This window comes from Danio rerio, chromosome 9, assembly GCF_052040795.2.
Source record: "Danio rerio strain M-AB ecotype USA chromosome 9, GRCz13ab, whole genome shotgun sequence".
NCBI lineage: Eukaryota > Metazoa > Chordata > Actinopteri > Cypriniformes > Danionidae > Danio > Danio rerio.
This window is the reverse complement of record NC_141029.1, coordinates 8,517,501-8,541,529: the sequence shown is the minus strand read 5'-3', so window position 1 is coordinate 8,541,529 and position 24,029 is coordinate 8,517,501. Positions and strand designations below refer to the sequence as shown.

General features: G+C 39.2%; 1 protein-coding gene and 2 long non-coding RNA genes across 16 annotated transcripts in view; 2 read left to right on the top strand and 1 right to left on the bottom strand.

Annotated features, from left to right (window-relative positions):
* The window catches only part of LOC147835238 (uncharacterized), a 228,888-nt gene that overhangs the window by 67,329 nt on the left and 137,530 nt on the right, over positions 1–24,029 (top strand). The gene's annotated exons all lie outside the window — the stretch shown is intronic.
* On the top strand, positions 8,082–19,663 carry LOC147842258 (uncharacterized). Its single transcript, XR_015499140.1, has 3 exons — positions 8,082–10,113; positions 11,358–13,251; positions 15,943–19,663. It is a non-coding gene; the product is annotated as an uncharacterized LOC147842258 (long non-coding RNA).
* The window catches only part of myo16 (myosin XVI), a 360,917-nt gene continuing 354,384 nt past the window's right edge, over positions 17,497–24,029 (bottom strand). For all 10 annotated transcript variants that reach the window (XM_087267331.1, XM_087267325.1, XM_087267329.1 and 7 more), the window contains one exon: positions 17,497–20,736. Coding sequence is in view for 5 of the 10 variants with exons in the window: in XM_087267325.1 (XP_087123451.1) it covers positions 20,560–20,736 (177 nt within the window). In the remaining 5 variants the exon portion in view is untranslated. The remainder of the gene's footprint in view (positions 20,737–24,029) is intronic.

The window sequence follows — 24,029 nt, the reverse complement described above, 5'->3', positions numbered from 1 at the left end:
CATGCATCCTCTTCCTCCACAGCCAGGACTGTGATGTGTGCAGAATGTGGATTTGCATTGATGTTGAAGTATGCATGAGTGACCCCGGAAAGCAAGGCAGCATATTCTGCTCCAATCTCTATGTATTTTTCAGCATTAATGGTGCTATTACAGACCCTGTCTTTTGCACTTGTCTGGATAATACTTTTCTTCTTTGGTCCGGAGCACACGGCGTCCATTTCTCCTCTAAAGTACATGAAATTTTGATTCATCTTACCACAGTACATGTTTCCACTGTGTGATGGTCCATCCCAGACGCCTCAGAGCCCAGAGAAGTTGACTGTGCTTCTGGACACTGTTAACATAGGGCTTCCTTTTGGCACAGTGCATTTTTCAATGGCATTTTTGGATGAAACTACATATTGTGGTACTTGAGAAAGGTTAGCCAAAGTCACTTATAGCTTATAGATGAGCATTTTTGATGCAGTGTGGCTTGAAGAATCGGAGATCACGGTTGTTTAGCTTAGGCCTTTACGCACTGAAATTCCTACAGATTCCTTAAATCTTTTAATTAGGTAAAATATCCAAATATCTTTCTATTTTTTGTTTTTGTTTTTCTTGAACATCTTTTTTAAAACTTTTCAATTTTCAATAGTTTTTTAAAACTTTTCAATAATCTCACATATTTGTTGGCAAAACTGATGATCCACGGCCCATCTTTGCTCCTAAAGGACTAGACAGTTCCTGAATGCTTCTTTGATTTATATTATAAGGTCAATTAGCATTGCACTATCTATCCATCCATCCATCCATCCATCCATCCATCCATCCATCCATCCATCCATCCATCCATCCATCCATCCATCCATCCATCCATCCATCCATCCATCCATCCATCCATCCATCCATCCATCCATCCATCCATCCATCCATCCATCCATCCATCCATCCATCCATCCATCCATCCATGATAAAGGACCCAGGATAACTCTAATAAACCAAACAATCCAGATGTTGCTGCAAGGCTTTATTTATTCTCTTCATGTTAGTTCCATTTATCCATTTCTATCAACTCTATCCTCAGAACGTGATAGCTCAGATTCAACGTAGGTTGAAGTTTTAAGCCGTTTTGTCCTCTTGTTTGTTTACTTGTTTTGTTATTAAATCTGATCATATGATTAGTTAGTTAGCCCATGTTCATGTTGGTGTGTTTGTATGTTCAAAACGTTTGAACAAAGCATGTTCAACCCCAGTCTTTCTAACAATGTTTTTTTTTTCTGTTCTTCCCATGTCCTGTGTCTTTTTTTATTGTCCCATGGTGTGTAACAGTGAGACTCATTAAGCCGTACAGATGAACTGCTCATTAACAACTGAGGAGCAGACTGTCAAATGACACAGGGCCATATCATTTTCATCCATACCACCTGCATGCTTCATTTATGCATCTATCTCCGATGACCTTTGACCTGTAGTCAGGATGCCCTCTCAGAGAACCTCACTGGCATATGGATAATGACTGGCTGTAAAGGTGGGTGAGGGGCCAATGCCTTTTTATCCAGCTGTTACCCTAGTCTGTACTGAAAGACATTAAGGGCTGCTAACCGCCTGTCTAAAGCCGCCCACTATCCTTAAGCCTCAGGGGACGCACATCAGCGGAAGTTTCCTGCCGTGTCCGTGAATGTCATTTGTGCCTGCATTCGGTGGGAGTGTGTTTATTTGGTCCAATACATGCCGTCTATTGGAATGGGTGGATTGTGGGAAAGTCGTCAAATTTAATATGAATTGATCTGTGGTCACACATGCCTAACATGCATGCATTCCTAGAGGTTCAGTGTTGCAATAATAATGGATTAGTGTGTCGCTGTAAGCGTGCATACGACAAGGGGATATTGTCTGGTGTAGAGTCCGTGCGCTAGTACACGGCGTCATATCTGATTTAACCCAACACTGATCCACATGGGAACATTTGGAGCTGAAAGGTTGCTTGAGGCTTAGTTCTTGGGTTTGTCACCACATTGGAAAGACATACTGGCAGGGTTATTCAACTGTGCAAGAGCCAATTCGCCTCACTATAACTGACAAAACACTACTTCTGTCTGACTAAAGTGCCTTCTTTCATCGTCTTTTTTTCTGCAGATTGTCATTGACTACATTTATGTGGACATCAAATTACCCCATGTTAAATTTACCTTAAACAGCCCCTGTTATGCATTAAAAAGGGTCTTATTTTGCTTTTGGGGGTCTCAAACAACAGGCTGATGTGTATGCAAGGTCAAAAAACACTTTCATGGTCTTTTAATATGCATTTATTTTTATTTAAATATCCCAGCGACTCCCATATGATTCATTCAGTGATTCATTCGTTCCTAAACCCCTCCTTGCTAATCTGCGCTGATTGGACAGTCTGTTGTGATTGGTCGACAGCGATCAGCACGAGACGGAGAGAGATGCTCACCACAATTTATCAATAATATTGAAGTAGTCAGAGTGCAGAGTGTATGTGTGAGCATTAAGGGTGTCACGATCCTCCAAATCCTCCATTCGATTACATTTTCGATTCTTAAGTCACAATTCGATTCGATTTTCGATTATGAATAATTAATTAATTAATAACGAATTAATTATTTGTAGCCTACCATTTAAAATACCTGACCTGCATGGTCTTTGTTTTACCCACAACCAAATCATACAGTTACACACATAATTACCAAAATCTATCTATTGAATTAATCAATCTATTAAAGAAACGTTGGCTAGAATTCTGCATTTTAGGCTTAAATTATAGAGAGACATATGTTATATATAGCAGATGAACCGAGACTGCATCAGATCGCGAAGCAGATCAATGTTGATCATTTCCGCACTGACAGCTCGAAATAAAGAACGAAATAAAGAACTAATAAAGAAAAGCAACTAGCCTAACACAACATATTATAAGATCAAAACATGAAAAAATTATCAGATAGTAATTTCGATCAATTTTCCTAACGGATAAACCGAGATCAGGCTGGATAAATAGCTCTCGGTAATATTTCAGCATGCTTTCACTTTCGCATTTACCGATAAGAATAACATCTCGCCCTGCTCATCATTCTCTCTTCATATAGCCGTATATATGGCTATTACACGATCATAATACACGTTCATATAGCCTGGGTCGTTAGTTCGTTGCATTGTTTTGTTTTTTCACTACAATCGCTCCGCTTAATAGGGCAGAGACCGTCTCATTCAGGCGATCTCGGACTGATTAATTTGGCGCGGATGTGAGCGCAACTGCTGGATATACGCCAAACAAACCGCACTAACGGGGGAAACGAGACAGATTCCGAAACAAACATCTATGTGTGAAAGCACCGTAAGATTGTATTTGCACACAATTGACAGACAGTCGCAGCACGCAGCTCTGGCTCGATCTGGCACGCAACAAGGCAGCACTGTACACTGACCCGAGCATCTTGCACGCTGGCCCCGGGCCATCAGGCAGTCCTTATTGTCGAGCCCTGAAAGTTTAAGCCCTGTCGGCGGGTCTGCTGCATCTGCGCAGTTTAACAAGCACTTTAACAAGCACTTCAACAAGCCTGTTTTTCTCACTTGGCAAGCCAAACTGACGTGACATTGGGGGCATGGCAGCATCGACTATTCTATTTTTTGATTCGATAATCGAAATTGAGCATAAATTTCGATCGATTTCGATTTAATCGAAATTGAGCATAAATTTCGATCGATTTCAATTTTAAATCGAAATCGTGACACCCTTAGTGAGCATAGCTGCCAACCATATTTCAGACCCATCTCCTGCCACCCTCCCATTTTGTTATTTCTCCCGGAAAACTCCCGTAATTTCAACCATATTTCATGAGCTATTTTGAAACACGTGTGTAGGAACAGCTGGTGATGGCTATAGCAAAGACAAACAGCAGTAGATTGCGAGCTCACAAATGCATTTAAATCTGTAAACAAAGCAGCATGTGTCGCGTTTTCAACGTGGCTTTAGAGGCGACATGAGAATATAAAGAGTTAACCAGATACAGTACAAGCGGTTACAAGTAACAAAACACAAATAAATACATATTTTGCAGGCTAGAGAAAACAAGAAGGCAACCATTTAAATTGCACTTATGCTTGTGAAATGGCGGAAGAAACTGATTCATAAACTGTGTACTGTACAGTTCCTGACAAAGTCCCACACATCAATAGTCTTTTTTTGATCCTTCCTTTAACAAACAGCTGACGAATCCCCGTTGTAAGCTTGTAGATTGCTGAAGCACTGATTAGAAAAATGATGGGATCAAAGCACAAGGTTGGGGCTATAATGCTGAGGTATTTTTTGCAAAAATAAACTTTGTTTACTGACTCTTCACAGTTTCATCTTTGGGTAATGAAAATAACTCTTAATTTTCTCTTACACTGCCAATAATATCCAGCTAAGCACAGCGTCTTCGCGACATGATTCAACCGGTGTCTGCTACAGTGTTCTTTATCTTCCTACTTGCTACAGTGTTTGTGGGCGGGTCGGGGGTTTCAATTTTCCCAGGTTTGCAGGTGCAACAAATGGCCTGTGCTTAAGTTATGCATTGACGTCACGCCGACACAGCTAAAGATTTGTTACCAAGATGAATCATTTGAAGCACTATAAAACTTTTTTTTTGTTGTTTTTTTGTTAAATCAATAGTTTTAAACACGGCGCACTTTGAAATTTAAGTCTTAGTTGGGTATTCCAGCTCACTTAGAGCTGTGTTACACACTACATGGAAGGTTACTTTCAAAAACCCATATTAGGGGCTCTTTAATATAATAAAGTAAAGAATATAATATATAATAAAAAATTCTTCCGGAGACTCATTTTATTATTTCTCATCATTCAGCAACAATTCATTCCTGTCCCCACTACAAACACAGAGGTACTGGATGCGAATATGAAGTAAGGACTGGAGGAGAGAGTTGTTGGTTTAATAGATTTTGATGATGTTGAATTAAAAGAAAACTTCTGGATTTGTAATATTGTGGTCTATGATGGAGGGTTTGAGGAGTCTCCAGGAGTTCAATGTGTCCTTGGAGATGCGGGGTTGCCTGTGGTCCTGGACTGACTCAGGCCCTGTTTACACTATTATGTTTTAGTTTTAAATCGCATAAGTTTTGCTACGATTACACCTTCCATCTGCACTACCCCAGAGTTTTCAAACCATGGAAACGGATCATTTTAAAAATGCTGAAGAGGCCATTTTGGTTTTAAAATGCTGTGGAATCGGTGTAGATGGGGGAAAATTAAGACATATGAAAGCAGAGGTGTAGCTACAGACATTCGATCTGATTGGGGCTTTTTCCACAGTATTATGTGCACAAAATTCAGTCTTGTATTTTTTCCTTGATAGGAAGTTTAGACTTTGCAAGTCTGAAATGGAAAACTCCCGAAGACACGTCAGGTATGTCTTTAAAGGTAACAGTGTACTTTATAACCTCATTCACATCACAATGGCTACATTGTTTCAGTATCTTAACAATAATTTGAAAGGATGAAATAAGGAACTGCTTATTTTCATTTTGATCTTAACAACTTAACAGACACCAAAAAACGTGAAGGCGTCATGTTGCTACATATTTATATGTCCATTATTTTTTCTGTAACGGAGGATAACACTCCTTTCATTTTTAATAAAAAATACTAAACACACCTGTCTCTTTTGTTGAATAACAGTTTTAATAATCAGTAATGGCCATTATAAATGGCTTATGTACAATATGTTTATACATTAAATGAAATGAAAGGAAGCAATCAGTCAAATGTCAGAGTCCATATACGTGGTTACCCAAATTAATGTATTAACTTATCTTTGCGCTCAGCCAAAACACGTTACCTGAGAACAAGCTATAGATTCAAAAGACCAAAGAGTCAGATAGAAACAAGATGAATTCAATATCAGATAACAACTTTAGTGAGATGAGATCCAGCGGTCTATTCTTGATGAACTGTTCGACGTGTGCTGCTCTTACCTGGGGCAGTGCTCTAGAATTATCCGCTGACTGCTTGGAGCTCAGACCTCCGCATACGCTGCAGCACATGCCTGAGTGGGTGTGTGGTCACATGATGTGCGTTTTCAGTGGAGTAATGTTGACTGAGAGCATTTCGGAAACTCTGGGTGAAATGCCATTTTAAAACTAAAACATATTGGTGTAAATAGAGCCTTAGTAGGTGCAGAGAATACAGTGCTTAACTATGGCCTGTAGGCCTAATGGCCTGGAGTCTCAAAATGGAAAAAGTCTTACATGATAATTATTTGATTAAGGTTTCTGCATTCCAGTAAAATATGAATACTTTGTGTTAATTTGATCTGTTTCTGTAATTATGACTAGTTAGATTAAGGCAGGGGTGTTTATACTCAGTCCTGGAGGCCCAGCGTCCTGCTGAGTGTAGCTCCAACTTGCTTCAACACACCTGCCAGGAAGTTTCTAGTATATCTTGTAAGAGCTTGATTAGCCGGTTCAGGTGTGTTTGATTAGGGTTGGAGCTAAACTCACTAGGACATTGGCCCTCCAGGACTGAGTTTGGATACCCCTGGATTAAGGTAATCAAAAATCTCTGTTTACATGGTAGATTCCTAATCAGAGTATTGTCTTAATCATATTGATCTCCATGTAAACTCACTCTTTGTTCAAACTGCTGCGCTTAAATTGATCTAAAAACGGGGTCAAAAATTCTGCTGAATTTACCTGCTGAAAGAAAACATGCTTCTTGAATATATAAAACATTAAAAACCAATGATGACATGTTCAGCATTGTTAAATCGATATTAAATTGTTCTTGTCTGCCTTGTACAAGTGATTTCAATGGACATCCCTATTGGAGAACTTCATGAGTTGATCCCTGTAGATCTAAAAGCTTTAGGTTTGATCCAAGACAACGTGTGTGTGTTCAGGTTCAAAACTTTGACGTGCCTTAGACATTTATTGCATCAGGTCTTAGGTAACCATCACTGGTTTGAGTAATCATCACAGATTAAGTGTTATGTGCATTTTGAGAAACATATAAAAATGGAACATTCATTTGTAGAATCTCACACAGAAATCCATTTTAGGGATATAAGATCCATCAAGAAATCTAGTTGCTTCATGAAAGTAGTGGAGAAAGTCATCGAGTGTCAGTGGAAGTGTAAACTTCTTTAGCTTATATAATGAATATAAATCAAGAGGGAATCTGATAATAACTGGTGTTATGAATGATGATGAATAGTTTTTATTCTAATGTCATCACTCTCCTGTGCATTAAAGACCAGGACAAAAGTCAAATTAAAGTCCACCAATCCAAGTCTATACGCTCTCAGAAATAAAGGTACAAAAGCTGTCACTGGGGTGGTACCTTTTTAAAAGGTATACTTTTAGTTCCTTAAAGGTCTACATTTGTACCTTCAAGGTACTTATTAGTGTACCTTGTGTTACCTTTAACCCCCAGGGGTCGAAGACCGCTTATATGCGTTTTGAGGCGTCTTCTCATTATTATGTCGAAAATAACATTACACTTTCAGTTTTGATCGTACAGATAAGGTCAATACATCAATCCAATATGTTAGGTGTCTAATTTTTTATTTATTTATTTTTTATTTAGTTTATTCTTTTTTCTATGCTGTTGGAAACACTGCAGGTACATGAAGATTTTCTGTTGTCACGTTAAAATAAATGAGTATTTTACGATGCAATAATTAATGTGTCAGACACAAAATAGACGTGTCTATATATATATATATATATATTTTTTTTTTATGAAATAATTTTTTCATATCAATCTGACCAGTTAACGGTAATATTCGGTTAAAGAGCGGCGGTTGTCGTTTGGCAAAATTAACTGAAAGGTTTGATACAAACAAGGTTTGCATGTGGGGCTTTTCTGTCATTTGTCTATGCACATCATCTTAAGCTCGTAGCTAAATGTGTTCCCGCCAGACCTGGAGATCAGCTGAATGGATTCAAAAGTATTTTCAGTATTTGTAAATGAGCCTATTCCTAGAAGCTTATAACTTTTGTTAATTATTCTATTCACTTTCTTGCCAAATTACGTCTAGGTGTTGTTAACGTTTCTTTTGGTTCAGCTTTTTTTTTTTTTTGTTCTTAAAAAGTCGAGCAGGGATTTCCTCAAAGATTGAATTAAATGGCCACTTGTGGCGAGGGTCATCTGTGGCCATGATTGCCGTCACCATCTGTACTCGCTCCTTTAGCCCTGAGCTCCAATTGATTGGAAGAAAATCCCTGGAAATCCAGCTCCTAACCGGAATAGGAGAGCGATGCGGTCCTCACCCTGCGAGATGTGTCAACACAAGCAGATGGCAGGAGAAGATGACACGAAATCTTCCTCTTCCCCTTGTAATAGATGTCCTTCTTTCAGGAACATCCTGTCTGCTCTGAAAGAGAGTGTGTGTGGGTGAGGAACCTGCCAGGATGACTCACATAATATTTCAGCTGCTGGTTAATAACGTTCACTGTAGTCTCAACTCTTCATTTTATTTTAGATTATCCATGCTGATCTTCTGATTGCAGGTAAAACGGGTCTGAATGCAAATTTCCATATAAATGAAAAGCGTGCGAAAGCTTCAAAACCCTGCTATAATTATTGCCTCTTTCTATGGAACTGATTTCATTGGATGATTTAACTGTTATAAATGTAAATACATGGGTAAAAGATTCACAGTTTTTTTTTTCCTAAATATGGTGTGTAATAATGCAAGGATTTGCTCATTTGAACAAAATCTCCTTGTTGTCATACAGTATATAGCATGTGGAGTTGTTTTGAACATGTGATTGAGATGGCGTGTGTGTGTGGTGTTCTTTGGGGTTTGATTTACGAGTCTTTGCTTGTCTTTATGGCCCAGTGAGCGATAAGAGTGTAATCAGCTTACACAAGCACTGCTCCCGCCCTGCACTCTCTAACCATAAACACACAGGCACACAAACGCACACACACCTTTCATTCACATCTCCACATTATGCAATATTACACACTCGCATAAGCACCGGTTACATACCCTGGGTGCTGGGGAACAGCTCCGGATGTTTGCTGTTTTGGTCAGGCAGGAGGACGGCAGCTATTTCTGTGTGTTTCTGTGGTCGTAATCTAGAGTTTGCAGAACATTTTGACCTAGAAATGAACAATAATGAGTTTACGGTCGGTGTGGAGAGACACGTGCCATAGGGAATTATATATGGTACCTTTAAACTGTTTGCAGATTTATTTTTTTTCCACATTTAAAATCATGTACGGAGCTGGACAATAAGGACTGCCTGATGGCCCAGGGCTCGGGACAGTAGACAGGATTGTTACAGACTCGATCGTCACTACCTTGTCACTAAAGTTTAATTTGGCTATGGCAGTCTTGGAGTGCTTTCACACCTAGACATTTGTTTTGGAACCTGTCTCGTTTGCCCAGTTAGTGCAGTTCATTTTGCATATGTGAATCCCGCAATCGTGCTCGTATACCTGACAAATCAATCGAACTCTGGAGTGGATCGATTGTAGTGAGAAAGCAAAATGATCCGGTAACACTTTACAATAAGGTTCATTAGTTAATGCATTTACTAACATGAACTAATCATGAACAACACTTGTACAGCATTTATTCATCATAATTGAACATTTACTAATGCATTATTAACATTCAAGTCCATGCTTGTTAACATTAGTTAATACACCATGAGTTAACATGAACTAACAATGAACTACTGTATTTTAATTAACTAACGTTTATTAACATGAATATATACTGTCGTAAATGTATTGTTCAATGTTTGTTCATGTTAGTAAATGCATTACTTAACATTAACTAATGATTCTTATTGTAAAGTGACCAATGATCCAAAGAACTAACAAACCAGGCTATATCACAGTGTATTATGGTTGTGTATTAGCCATATATATGGCTATATGAGGAGAGAATGAGGAGTAGTGCGGGATGCCATCATTCTTACTGGTTTATGTGCGTTTCATGACGAATATGAAAGAAAAAGCATGCTGAAATATTAACGAGAGCTGTTTATGTGTTAGGAAAATTGACAGAAATCACCATCTGATAATTTTTTCCATATTTTAATTGTATAAATTTTTGTATTAGGCCTATTGTTTTGTTCATTTTTGCAATGACACCTTAAAGGGCCATGAAACCCCCTCGTTTCAGCAGGGTGTTTTCACACCTCTTCTTTGGAAAAAGTCAGAAAAGTGGGCGTGTCCAGCTCTGTTTAGGGGGGTGTGTCGGAGGAACTAAAGTGGGAGGGTGTGGGAGTGTCGATTTGGGCACGCGCGAGTTTCAGAGTCAAAATACACACACACATACATACAGGAGAATGTGATGGTGTTTAACCTACATGGACATCTGTAGTCGAATTATTAGCCAAATTATTAAATGGTGGACTTTAACTGCAGTTTGGCTCTTTCATTCAGGGAATTCATTCATGCCCCTCGCGACACACGAGATATTTGATTCGAGGAACTGCTCTAAGCGTGTATTTTTCATGCAATGTTTGATACCGCACGGCGAATGAGAGGAAAAAACCCTCTGCATTTCCCAGAAACTTAGATGCACACGACAGGTAGTGTCAGAAAGCCGCGCGTGTTATTCCGGTCACTAAATGCGGTAAAAACCCTACACGAGGTTAAAGTTTGGTTGTGGTGCTAACGTGTTTACACTCTGTGCAATAGTTTGTTAGATACGAACAAACTGAATAAACAAAGAGCACTGGTCGCTCACTTACCAAATCTGTAGAGACAGGACAATCACCAGCAACTAGAGCCGCTTCTTTATGAAGAGAATACTACAAGCGATTCCAGATCTCAGCGTTTGCAGATGAGAACAGCTCTCAGGTAAACAATAATCCTCCTTAGACACGTAAGTTATTGTTGTCGCGCGTCGCGTACACTGTAATCCACACGTGAGTCTGAGCTCTCACAGAGAGAAAATGAAAACGAAACTTAACTGCTGCAAACTATAAAAGCAACACTTCACGCTTGTTTTGCCAACACAACGTGGCGTCTCTGTCCTGAAAACACGGTGATAGTAATGAATATTAATGAAGTTGCACAATAGAGTGCGCTGATTGGTTTGACCCAAGCCTTACTCATGCATTAATGCAACACACTGTAAGACGTAATAAGACTCACTCTGGCACAGACGTCCAGTCTGCACGCTGGAATACACGCTATTATGTCATGACCGTGACGCAGCTTCAAAAATTCGTTTCAAACAGGAAGTACGAATTTGCTTAAAATAAAGCAAAAACAACCAATTTGCACTTTTTAGTGAAATATAGGTGTCCTAATAGTGTTTTTAGCAGTGTGGGACACATATACGACTGTCAACAGCTCAAAAAATGTGTTTTGGTGTTTCGTGACCCTTTAAAAGGGACTTGACTGGGCAAGGGAAGTAAAAATCTGAACCACTGGCCCGATCAGGCCAGTAGAAAAAATCCTTAGTGTTAAACCTTGATATTAATGCATTTTAAAATGTAACCATAGACCCCAAAACCAGACAAAAGTGTAATTTGTTTTAGGGAAATCGAGAACAATATTCGGCTGATATGCAAATATTTGAAAATCTGGAATATGAGGGTTGAAACAAAATCTAAATATTGTGAAAACCAATGCACACTGCATATGAATAATTCTATTATGTTATTTTTATAGTAGGAAACTTGCAGAATATCTTCATGGAACGTGATCTTTACTTAAATATTCTGATGATTTTTAGCAAAAAATAGCAACCCATATTTTGACCCATCCAATTTTTGGCTATTGTCAACCCATGCAGCAAAAGACTGGTTTGACATCCAGGTTTAAACATGTATTTTTTTTCTGAACATATTGTATAAACCTTTGGCAAGTAAATTTAACGTATTTTAATTTGCAAGTAGAAACTTAATTATTTTCTTCTTTTTATGTTGAGTCCTGAATTGAACTAATTTTAACTCTTCGTTTTTAAAATGCTAACAAAAAAAGTGAGAAACAGTTTTATGCAGAAGTTTGGCCACCCCTGATAATTTTCAGAATTGCAAGTCATAGCCTGCTGACCTTTCAAATCAGCAATAATTTGTATATATTTTATACCCTAGGGAGAAAAAATAAATAAACATTTCAGTTCTAAAATAAATTGTATTGCATCTGTGGATTAAATACATGTCTTAAAATTCTTAAAAAAAAAAACAGGTGCAAAAAATTGGGCACCTCAACAGAATAAAGGCTTCTTAATAAAGAATATAGAAAAAGATCTTACACCTTTGGTGAAATAGCAGCCTTTGGATGCTTCTTATTGGGGAATTACCAACCTACAACACACATGACGTCACACGAGTTCAACAGCGCATAGTGCTTGCAAAAAAGACAGATTGCAATACCAAACACGTCATGTTGTGTGGTAGAATGCCAAATGTGAAAGTCCAAAAATAGAAAACTTAAACTTTAAAAACGTAAGTTCACATACCCTGCTGTACAGGTGCAGTTCACTGTCAGAATGCAGTTGTTTTGCTTGTTGATGATTACCCAGGCCTTGTACAGTTCTGTCTTCTTTCCTTGTCTTTGGCTAGGCAGAACCTCGATTTTTAGCACTACAAAGTTTTGAATCTGGTAATCATGGAACATTATTTCTTGCTCATGACCACACACAACAAAATTGTAGACATCCAAACACTTGTAGGCCTTTAACTTCTCTCTTGTACAATCACTTGGAGTTTCAATGAGATATTTGGGGCTGGATGCTTGGTCATTTCATCTTATCCAATAAACACTGGGAGGGTGCTATCGCAAATGAACCTGTCAGAGGAACGCTGCTCACTTTAATGTTAAGTTTGCCGAATCACTCTGCTTATCACTGTGTGACAAACTGTAATAATAGACTGTAAGCATTATAAAAATAATATATAATATGTAATCAATATAACTTATGCCTAATGCAACAACAAACTCTGTACGGCATCGGATGTCATTCACTTGTTGTAAATGCTAGAGCTCCCAGTTTTTTTTCTGCAACCTAGCTGCGTGCACATCCTGAATGTTTACAAACCAGTAATTTGTCAATATCCAAGGATAAGTCCCAGAGTTCTTGCTCAAAGCATTTTGGACAATTCTTTCTTGCAATTTTCTACTGTTTAGTCAGGTTTGATGTATGCCAAGCATGGACGTTCCTTTTCAAATCAATCCATAGATTTTCTATGATGTTCAAGTCTGGGGACTGGGATGGCCATTCTAGAACATTGTATTGTGTCTGAGCATGAATTCCTTGGTAGATCTAGAACTGTGCTTTGGTTCATTGTAGGGTTGTAACGGAATGAATTTTTTACGGTATGATAATCGTCTAAAACAATACCACGGTTTGACGGTTTCACGGTATACGGTATTAAATAGTAATTATCATAGCAAAGACTCTGAAAAGAATAAGAACACGTTTTCTGACTGAACAAAGGTTTTATTTCAACAAACTTTTGAAAGAACCATTTTAATAGAACTATAGAAGTCTTTTATAAAAATAAACTGAAAAATCTCCCATTTTAATAAATTAAATTAAAAGGAATAAACAAGCAAGGTCTTTTAAGATTAGACAAAAATAAACTTAAACTGTCCTTCCTTATAAGCAGGATAAATGGGAGACCAAAAGTGCAATACCAAGTTTATGGCTGTAAACATGTATTTAAAGCGCTGTTTTTTTCAGTCTAGGTTGTGATGAAGAAATGTAAGCATGTTGAGATTTTCAGGACTTAATCTTGACCGCTGAGGTGAGAGAATGTGTCCACTTGTACTGAACATCCTCTCTGAAGGCACACTTGTGGCAGGGATACAAAGACACTTTCTGGCCACATTTGCCAGAAGAGGCATTTCTTCACCATGCCTTTTCCACCAATCCAGAGGGTCAGCATCAGTGGAGATGGTGGGAAGAGCTTTGTACATTTTAATTTCATCCTGGACCTTATCCCTAAGACAAACATTACTATTTTCAGAGATTGCTTTGTTCTGCCTAGATGAAGTAATTTGCTGTAGCAACCCAGACAGACTTTTTTCTTTCCTTTTAGGGGTGGTGATGCTACTGCATGCTTTTTCTGCCTCGTTTCCTTCCTTTTCTGCTTGAGGATGTTCTGGAAGAGCTTCTGCTAGTTTCATGGCTTCTGCCACACATGCTTCAACTGTGTTATCCAGGTTTTTACAGAAGTTCTCTTTGAATCGTAGATCCACATAGCTGGAGATCTGTAGCACTTGTTCTACCTGCTCTGTGTATCTCATTAGCAAGTCTTCCCTTATTTTTGCTTCATCTCTCTGATGAGTAGGTTGTCCTCAGGTTGCTCAGTGAGGACTTCACTGATATGCTCCAGTACTGGTGTAAGTGATGAGAGTGTGACCTGTTTCTCTGAGGCCAGGGCATCAGTAAGGTCATAGAGTGGTTGAAGGGTCTGCTTCACATTTTCCAGTGTGGCAATGTCATTGTCTTTTGGCAGTTTGTGTTAATGATTTTTTTTTATTAATAACAAAATATTTTATACATTTTTTTTAATAATAGTGGCCTATTAAATGTATGTCAGATAAAACAGGCCACACAGATGCGTGCAGAAAGCGCGCTGATAGTCGCTTTTCACACGTTGATATTAACTAAAGGTGTGAACCTATACTGGTCTCACGGTTCGGTTCAGTTACGATTATTATGCCTTCGATTCGGTTCAATTCGATATTTCGGTGCATCACGGTGCATTGACGATGCTTTCCATACACAGTGTTATATTTTAGAGGAGAGGCTATAACAAGCTGTCTGTAAACACACAGAGACACAGCACCACACTGTCTCTCATTCAAACACAAACATAGACAGCACCAAAGAAACAAACACGCATACACACACACACACACACTTAAGCCCTCGCAACAGGGAGAGCTCGCGAAGAGCGGAGCAGAAAAACGAAAAAAAACGAAAAAAATAAGCACTTTTCCGACGGTCCCTTGCTGAGAGCTCCTCTCTGCGCGAGCTATCCCGGCTAAACACATATTGCGAGGGCTTAAACGGAGCAGTGCTCGTAGTGTGGAGCGACAAAAAAAGAAAGACAGCTGTGAAACATAACCAGTTTTCTCTTTTTGTAGGAAACACACTTTAGATCTTTTTAGGGTAAAAGGTTTTTGAGTTTTTGCCGTCTGTAGCTGAATGTGTGTCAAGAATATCGAAAACAAAACCAACTGAACCGCGCTCATTTCTGGCGCCCCACTGGATATACAGCGCCCTTAGCATTTACCTATGGTGCCTATGCCACGGACCGGCCCTGCGTTGGCTGAGTGTTGTAAATACTCGCGCTCACCTCCCTCGCGACAGAGCGCATAGGAGATAAATGACGTCCGTACATATAATAACCGGTTATGATTATTACTGAACCGATACCGAATTGTCCGCGTCTGCATCGCGGTGCACCAAAGAAACAATTAATTTTGACACCCCTAATATTAACATATCTATTTTTATCCAGTCATTTGCGCGTTTTACATGACATCCACGTTATACTGTACACGCACTGCGTCATGGAAAATATACACTTAACTTACCTTTATCTGCACGGAGGGATGGTGTTCGCGAATGTGAGCGAACATGTTTGATGTATTGCCTCCTTTTGCAGCTACTCTGCGCCCACATTTTTTACAAATCGGATAGCCGTCCTCTAAAACAATCTCTCGTTCATTTTTTTTGTATCCGAAGTACTCCCATACTACAGATTTTAACTTTTTTTTCGGCGGGGGATGGAGGTCAGACGAAAAAGCCTCCGGCGCTGCCATTATCTCTGCTGCATGTGCACGGGAGTGTAGGTGCGCAAGTTCAGAGCGTGACCCGCCAAGCGGAAAAAAAGTTGCGCAAGTGATTTTTTTAAATCGTATGTTAAAACCGTTGATATGCAATTGTTCATGGTATGATAATCGTGCACGTTCAAACCGTGGTAGACCGTCATACCGGTATATTGTTACAACCCTAGTTCATTGTCCTACTGAAACATCCAACTCTGTCAAACTTTAGCCTCTTGACTGATTCCTGAACATTGTTCTTCAGAATCTGCTGATACTGAATGGAATCCATGTGACCTAAAACTGACCTAATCCAGTACTTGTGCTTGCCACACATTTCCTCAGCATGATGGGCCCTCAACCATATATTATAGTAGAGAGCATGTTATTCTCCTGGAATACGGTGTTCTTTTTCCATCATGCATAGCATCTAAGGTTGTGGCATCTGTCCACAATATTCATTCATTCATTTTCTTTTCGGCTTAGTGTGTTAATCTGGGAATGCCCCAGCGGAATGAACCGCCAACTTATCAAGCATATGTTTAATGCAGCACATGCTCTTCCAGCTGCAATCCATCACTGGAAAACATCCATATACACTCATTCACACACACTCATACACTATGGACAATTTTAGCTTACCCAATTCATGTCGTTGGGCTTGTGGGGGAAATCAAAGGACCTGGAGGAAACCCACGCGAACACTTGGGGAACATGCAAACTCCACACAGACACAAACTGACCTAGGCGAGGCTCGAACCAGTGACCTTTTTGCTGTGAGGCAACAGCGCTACCCACTTTCTTTGTGAAGAATGTGCTGAACTGTGGAACGATGCACAATGAGCTCTTTAAAGGTGGTCTGTGGTTTGTCTGTGACCATTCTTACCGTTCTTCGCCTTTGCTTTTCAGATATTTTTCTTGGTCTAGCACAGGGATCATCAGACTTGTTCCTGGAGGTCCAGTGTCCTGCAGATTTTAGCTCCAACCCTAATCAAACACACCTGAACAAGCTAATCAAAGTCTTACTAGGTATACTTGAAACACCCAGACAGGTGTGCTGAGGTAAGTTGGAGCTAAACTCTGCAGGGCACCAAACCTCCAGGAACGAGATTGGTAACCTTGGTCTAGCACATCTTTCCTTTACAAGAACACTTTCTGTGGCCTTCCAATTTCTTACTATATTTCCGACTGTAAAGATAGCAATTTTGTGATTTTTATTTAAACCATTAGGAGGTTCCTTTGAGGTTCCCATGTTGTTACTTTCAGGTTCACAATAAGAAGCACAATTAGCCATCAGTTATCTTAAATATAATTTGTCATGATTGGTTGCAACTGTGTTGGGATTGTTAGGGATTGCCAAGTCAATTTTATAACAACATGTTTTGAAATCCACACAAAAAGAGAGGGTGCCCAAACTTTTGCATAGCTATTTTTTCAGTTTCAATTTAATTTCACACATCTCAATACTGCTACACTATGTATTTCCATCCAAAAAAAAAAAACATGACATTATCTAGCTTTCTCTAGAAACTGAATGCTATTTCACTGTGATCTTCTCTTATAAAGAAAGAGCACATTAATATGCAGGGGTAGAGGGGTGCCAAACTTTTTGCATAAGACTATATGAATGTAAGCACATGATCATAAAACATAGCAAACACATTTATGGGAAAAACAAAAACAAAAGTAAAATGATGCAATAGAATTAAAAAAAAAAAAAAAACATTTGCATGAAGAGATTGAAGTAGTTTTTTTTTAGGTCAGTTGACTGACGCTGTGCTTTATTGCTGTACAGGAGTTTTATAAAACATTTCAAAACAAAATATGTACCAAGACATACATTTCTCTTCTTTCCCACAAACATGTATTGAAGTAATAGTCATTTTTATATATCATTTACACAAGGATCAGAATAAACTAAAAAAACAAACAAACTAAAACACATCGACTACAAAAAACAGCAACACTTATGATATTTCAGTATTTCATTGAACTCTGCGTATTTGAGCAAGAGCTGAGATATGAATGGGTTTGCTTTCATTTGTCGAGACATATATAGTAGAAATCAGCAAATTTAAACGTCAATCAAAACCGAGACCAAAGGTTAATGTAATGATGTTCTTGGACTTTTTTGGCTACAGTTTTGACTGACTCGCATGAGCTGGTCTCGACTACAACACTGGGATATGTTCAACACTCACTGTGCTTAGCCAAACCATTTTTGGCTACTGTTCAAAATCAAATCAGGTCCATTAATATGAGGCTGTGTTGGGCTGGAGGGTGAGAGGAAGTTCATAACATTTACGTCTGGATGATTCCATAGTATCAGACAGAGAGGGCAATGATGTGTATATCTCCACAACGTATCAGACTAAGCACAGCAAAAAACATACAGACGGGCCATGTACCTAAGAGAGATCTCATGCGTTAACATACGTTCCTTTTTTAACAACAGAGTAAAAAAATTGGGCTCATACTGTACAGTTCTTTTCATTCTTTTTTTTAAATATTGACGATAAGCCAATACCATAGACATTATAAAATAGCAATTTTCTGTCAATAAATAAATGCTTCAAATAATAGTACCGTAACCCTGTTAAGCAATAGCAATGCAAAGCAGCTTTTCTAGTCATATCCACCGAAATGATATTCAGTCTTCTTCAACACTGGCCTGCACAGTGATTTTAATATGCGTCTCTGATCTGCAGGACTGCACAGCAGTGAAAGATGCTTAAACCACCGTCCAATGGAATGGGGAAAGGGACTATTCACATTACTTGGGAAGATAAGAGACAGGAGATATGAGATACATAAGCCTATTATAGAGCTGTTTGATATGAGTTATAGAGCCAGAAAGAATGACTTCCAAAACGGGACCTTTAAACTCATCTCTACAGTGTTGATTGAATTTTGTATCTAGTTTCACCTTGAAAATTCAAGTTTGAATACAATCAATAAAAAATGTGTCACTTAAACTATAACAAGTTCTCTGACAAATTCTCTGACTTAATCTATGCACATTCAAAAATCAAGACCTTGAGATGGATCACTATGTTGGAGGGGGCTGCATGGGCGTTCTTTTATAAGGTTTAACATTTGGGGACCCCATTTTACCCAGCAAGACAAGACGCCGCCTTCAGAATAAGCTCACAGGCATGGAGTAACACTCTTAATGAAGCTTAAACAAAACAGCGGCAAAGTGCAACTCAAACATTCTTGCACAAACACAACGTTCTGTACAATACATTAAATATTTTTATACATTGACCACAGTCCTGTTGGGATGGGGAACGGCTAAAGAATTCACCATGAATTAACAATCATCCTGTACTAAAATGATATTCACACTATAAAACCATCTTTATCCTTTTTCCATTGCGTCCCTGGACATTTAGGGACATCTTTCTATTATAAAGACAATAATTTTGTCATCATACTTGTAAAACATTCACAATCTGTACATAACCCATCTTTTCGCCCCAAACCTGAAGGACTTGAAGTTCTGCTTATTCTCAGAAAAGTGCCTGTTTGTCAGTTGCAAAGCTCAACTCATGATCATGGTTGGTCTCTAGTTTTAAACCTAGTGTGTAAGATCCACAAAAATATTTACCCAAGGTCTTTCAGGTAATAAATCTGTATGTGCGCACTATGGCTAAATCAAATGCCTTGAACTATTTTGTGGGCATTTGCGTACCTTCACTTTAGGAGAGATGAACATTCTGGAACTTGTGCTGTTTGTACATGGGTACTAAGGTACTAACATGTTTTCATACAACCAAGCATTCATACATAAGCACCTTTGAGAAGAAGGTCCACAAACAATAGATCAGTCAAATCGGCAGTAGTATCCATCACTAGGAATCGTTGTTCCATCTAGTGTTGCATTTGGAGAATTGTGCTCTTTAACCATTCAATATAAATCAAGCATCTTCAAGTTCTTCTTCTGAAATCTAACGGTTTCTTGTTGCAGAAGTTTCCACAAATTAGCTTAGATTTAATGATGGATTCAGTCCAGAAGCTGGTGGAAATGTTGTAGACCTATGATGTTACTCGTGATTTCCCTGAACCCTGACCTTTTTGCAAGGTCACAACCTGTGTGTGATGGTTGCCACCTCTGATAGAGGGTAACCAAAGCACCTGAAAAAAGCATGAGGTGTAGCTGCTTCTCTGAACCTGAAGGACTTAGTTCACAAAGCTAGACCAAGAGGCCAACACAAAGTTTTTTTTTTTTTTGTCTTGTAAACTTTAAGGTCAGTCGCTAACACATGCCTCAGGTGCTCGAGTTGGAACAGAACTGGCACTTTTTACCCAACCCAGGCAACAACAGCCACATGTGGAGCAACCAGCACCAGGGTTTAAACCTAAAATATGGCCCACGATGTAGACTATAACACACAGCAGCACAGTTGAGATATGTTTGCACAGCCCTAAGATAGCATTGATGAGTAGCAATCAAGACGACATGAGATTCTTTTTCTCCAAAAGGCTTTACATTTAGGACACCGTAAAAGGAGATTAATAGAAGCCATATTCCCTTTCGTCTGCCTGGCAATGACTATTCAGGATAGGGCTCTGTAGTCCTTAGGGGTCTCCATGTTATTTGGCGATTAGTTGTAGAGATGACGTCAAGCAAATTTCCATTTCAAAAATGAAGAGGAAGAAGAACAACTTTGGATGGAACGCCATCCTCTCATGAGTTCTGAGTTTGACTGTAGAGGCTACCCCTGTGCAAGGGGTAAAACATAAGGGCATCATCAGGCCTAAGGAGTGGGGTTTAACTGAGGGTGAACTCAGCAAGACCACAGTCTCTAGGGTGACGCTTTCTTTCTGGGGCTCTTGGTCTTGACTGTTAGGGTGGGTGAGGTGTTTGTGTGGAGCCAAGCGTTCTGCCAGTCTGGTCGGCCATCACAAACACTTCTCCGCCAGCGCAGTAATTCCTGCAGAGTGGCCCGCTGTTCCCCACACGCACGTGACCTCTGGGGCACCTGAGAAAATAAGAGGTCATTTTAGTATGGTGTATAATGGATGTATCTTCACAAAGTGTGGTCAACCTTGCTCCAAGACAGGGGTGTCAAGACTCGGTGGAGGAGGTCCTGCAGATTTTAGTTCCAACTTGCCTCAGCAACTTGCCTCAGCACACCTGCAAGGATGTTTTTAGAATGCCTAGTAAGAGCTTAATTAGCTGCCCCAGGTGTTTCTGATTGGGGTTGGAACTAAACTTTGCAGGACACCGGCCCTCCAGGACCGAGTCTGGACATCCCTGCTCCAGGAGAACTTCCTTTTGTACACTTTAGCTACAGCCAGGCTCCAAAACACCTGCCTGATATTTTCTAGTAGTCTTGAATGCTTTGAGGAGTTGCTTCAGGTATGTTTGATCTGGGCTAAACTCTGCATTATGGTTTCCCTCCAGGAGCATGGTTGTCTACTATGATTGCTGAGTATCTACGTTATTTAAAACAATAATCAAACTTAACATAATATCAATAATGTACACTGTAAATTCAATATTATTTACATTCTAATAACACAAATGGTAAAACACAAAGCATCTAAGCAGCAAATACAACATGCTCAGCATTTGGTGGAGTGATGTAGGCATATACAAAAACAAAACAGAACAAAATCATGCACTTAAAATATGCGTTCTTAGCGGTGTAAGAATCTGACACAAGTCCTTCACTCTTGTATTCATGATATAAGATTGGTATGCAAGTCATTATATGGATAAATAGTATTTATTTTAAAGAACCTTTATTTTTGCAGAAAGGAGTGTAAAAAGTTGTAAAAAAAAGGACCTACTGCTGTAAAACAAACACAACTCTCCTGAGATTCTGCTTGATGCAACCGGAAAATCAACTATACACAAATACACAAAACCCACCCTCGGGCATCTCTCATCCATCATACAAGCCCAATCAATAAACAGATAAATCAATTCATCCCAATCATGTGCAGCTGGTAAATGCCACAAATGGAACAGGACCTCTGACTGTGCCTCTGATCCATTCATGACGGATGAAGTGTTAAGAGGAAATCACGTGGCTTTAGTTTAGTCAAAGAGAAAACCCCCTTTCCATTTGCTCTCTCTCACTAATAGGATGCCAGCTGAGTGTGTTGGCACTGATTTGGTAAGGGTAGAACTGTAATGCCAAGTGGAAGACTGTCTTATGTTATTATTGTTGAAGTTAAGTGGACCTTACAAACAGTCTTTTGTACATAATAATGGAGCTTAACAAGTGCAAATCTGGGCTGTTAACCTGGACTGAACCCTGAAGCTATTACTGTCCTTGAGCAAGATTGCTCCAAGTGAAGCATCCCTGTAGTGTAGGATACTTGCTGAATGAGCAATAAAATTAAAGGCAACAGTACACATTTTGAAAGTAAATAAATAAATAAAAACTGCCTGAGACATAAATTTTTTTGACAAAAACATTTTAGTGATTTAGACTTTGCAATTTAAATGAGATCAGATCTCTAGAGGTCTCCAATCTGTTGAACCATATCTTTTTCTACTGAAAACTTGATGTGCTTTTGCATTACTCTAAGTACATTTCAGTAGCTTTTCAAATCGAGAGAACGGAAAATATGGAAACATACATTTCACCACAACCTCCATAAAGGATATAAAAAAAATATTTTACGCTCAAATGAAGTGGTTGAAAGAATATTCCCCAAGCTACGACTGTCTTTTTATCCTGCATTTCCAGCATGTTACCTGGCACACAATAAACTCACCTAAACCTATAATACACTCACCTACAGGTAATCTGCTCATGTCATAACTGAGGTTGAGCATGCATGTTTACAAAGGCATACATGACCATAGTAAATCACGCTATAACTGTCAAAACCTTTTTAATATCCTATTCTCTGCATGAAGAAAACTTTTTGGAAGGTACAGGGGCTGATTATATAGTAGTATTTAGCATTCCATCCTAACGTGAAACAAATCTTGTTATGGTTTGCATAAAAAGAAAAAAAAATCATCAAGAGTGCTTACACTAGAATTGGGAACCAAGGAACCAACAATACACAAGGTAAGCATAATGGGGACGGACTAGTCATGTGGGTGTATTGCTTCCTATGTAACAGTTTATTGGACAAATGCATTTTTATTTTTAATATTCACATTGTGTGGTTTATTTATAAACTCATTTCGAGGATCACATGCTTACGATTGATCACAGCTGGTCCCGCATCAGCTACACGATGCACCAATCAGATGAATCCTAACTCACTATAAATAACCTCAGTCATCTTTGTCTTGATGAATCCCCCCTTCTAACCCTACTCATCCTCTCTTTTCCTAGATAGGGTGGCACAGCAGCCCACTGGTTATCTCTGTTGCCTCACAGCAAGAATATCACTGGTTCTAATCCTTACAAGGCCAGTTGACGTTTATGTGCGGAGTTTACATGTTCTCAAAGTGCTTGCATGGGTTTCCCCTTGGTTTCCTCCCACCGTCCAACCAGAGTTTCTTACCTCAGTCATCTTCGTCTTGAAAAATCCCCCCCTTCCACCCCTTCTTCTTCTCCCTTTTCCTAGACAGGGTTGCACAGCGGCCCAGTGGTTAGCACTGTTACCTCACAGCAAGAATGCCACTAGGTAAAATCCTTACCAGGACAGTCCACATTTCTGTGGAGTTTATATGTTCTCCCTGTGCTTCCATGAGCTTCCCCTGGGTTCCTTGGTTTCCTCCCACTGTCCAACAAGTGAATTGTATAATCCAAAGTGGCATCATAGACAAACTCTTAGTCAGCTATATCTCATAGCAATTCCTAAGTCATTAGCCATAACAAACAGGGGAGTTCTCGAGACCTACTTGAGCTCAAATTCCCCTCTCGTCTTTCAAATAGAAGGGAGCCCCAGGCTCGAGGATCTTCTGAGCTCAGGGCTCTCTCCCACTCCAGAATTCTTAAAAACCCTTTTTACACAAGTCCAACACCACCTCAGGTGAGCGTAAAAACGTTTTTGCAATTTAAGGATTTTTTTTTTTTTTTTAATTTGACATTTTTATCACTTGTTTACTCATGCATTACTTCAAAATGCACATCAACCCTGGGTTTTGGAAACCCAACTAGTGCTGCTAGACTCTCAAATGATTTCAAATGACGTAACGGGGACAGCCCTGGCCTATTTTACCTCTCTGGCCTGCCCTGAAAGGGAACTCATCCGGAAACATTGTGAGAGTGGTGATGTTACAGTATAGCAGCAGCGTTTTCTAGGAATCCATTTACAGACAAACACACACCCACGTTCCGCTGGAAAGTACTGATCC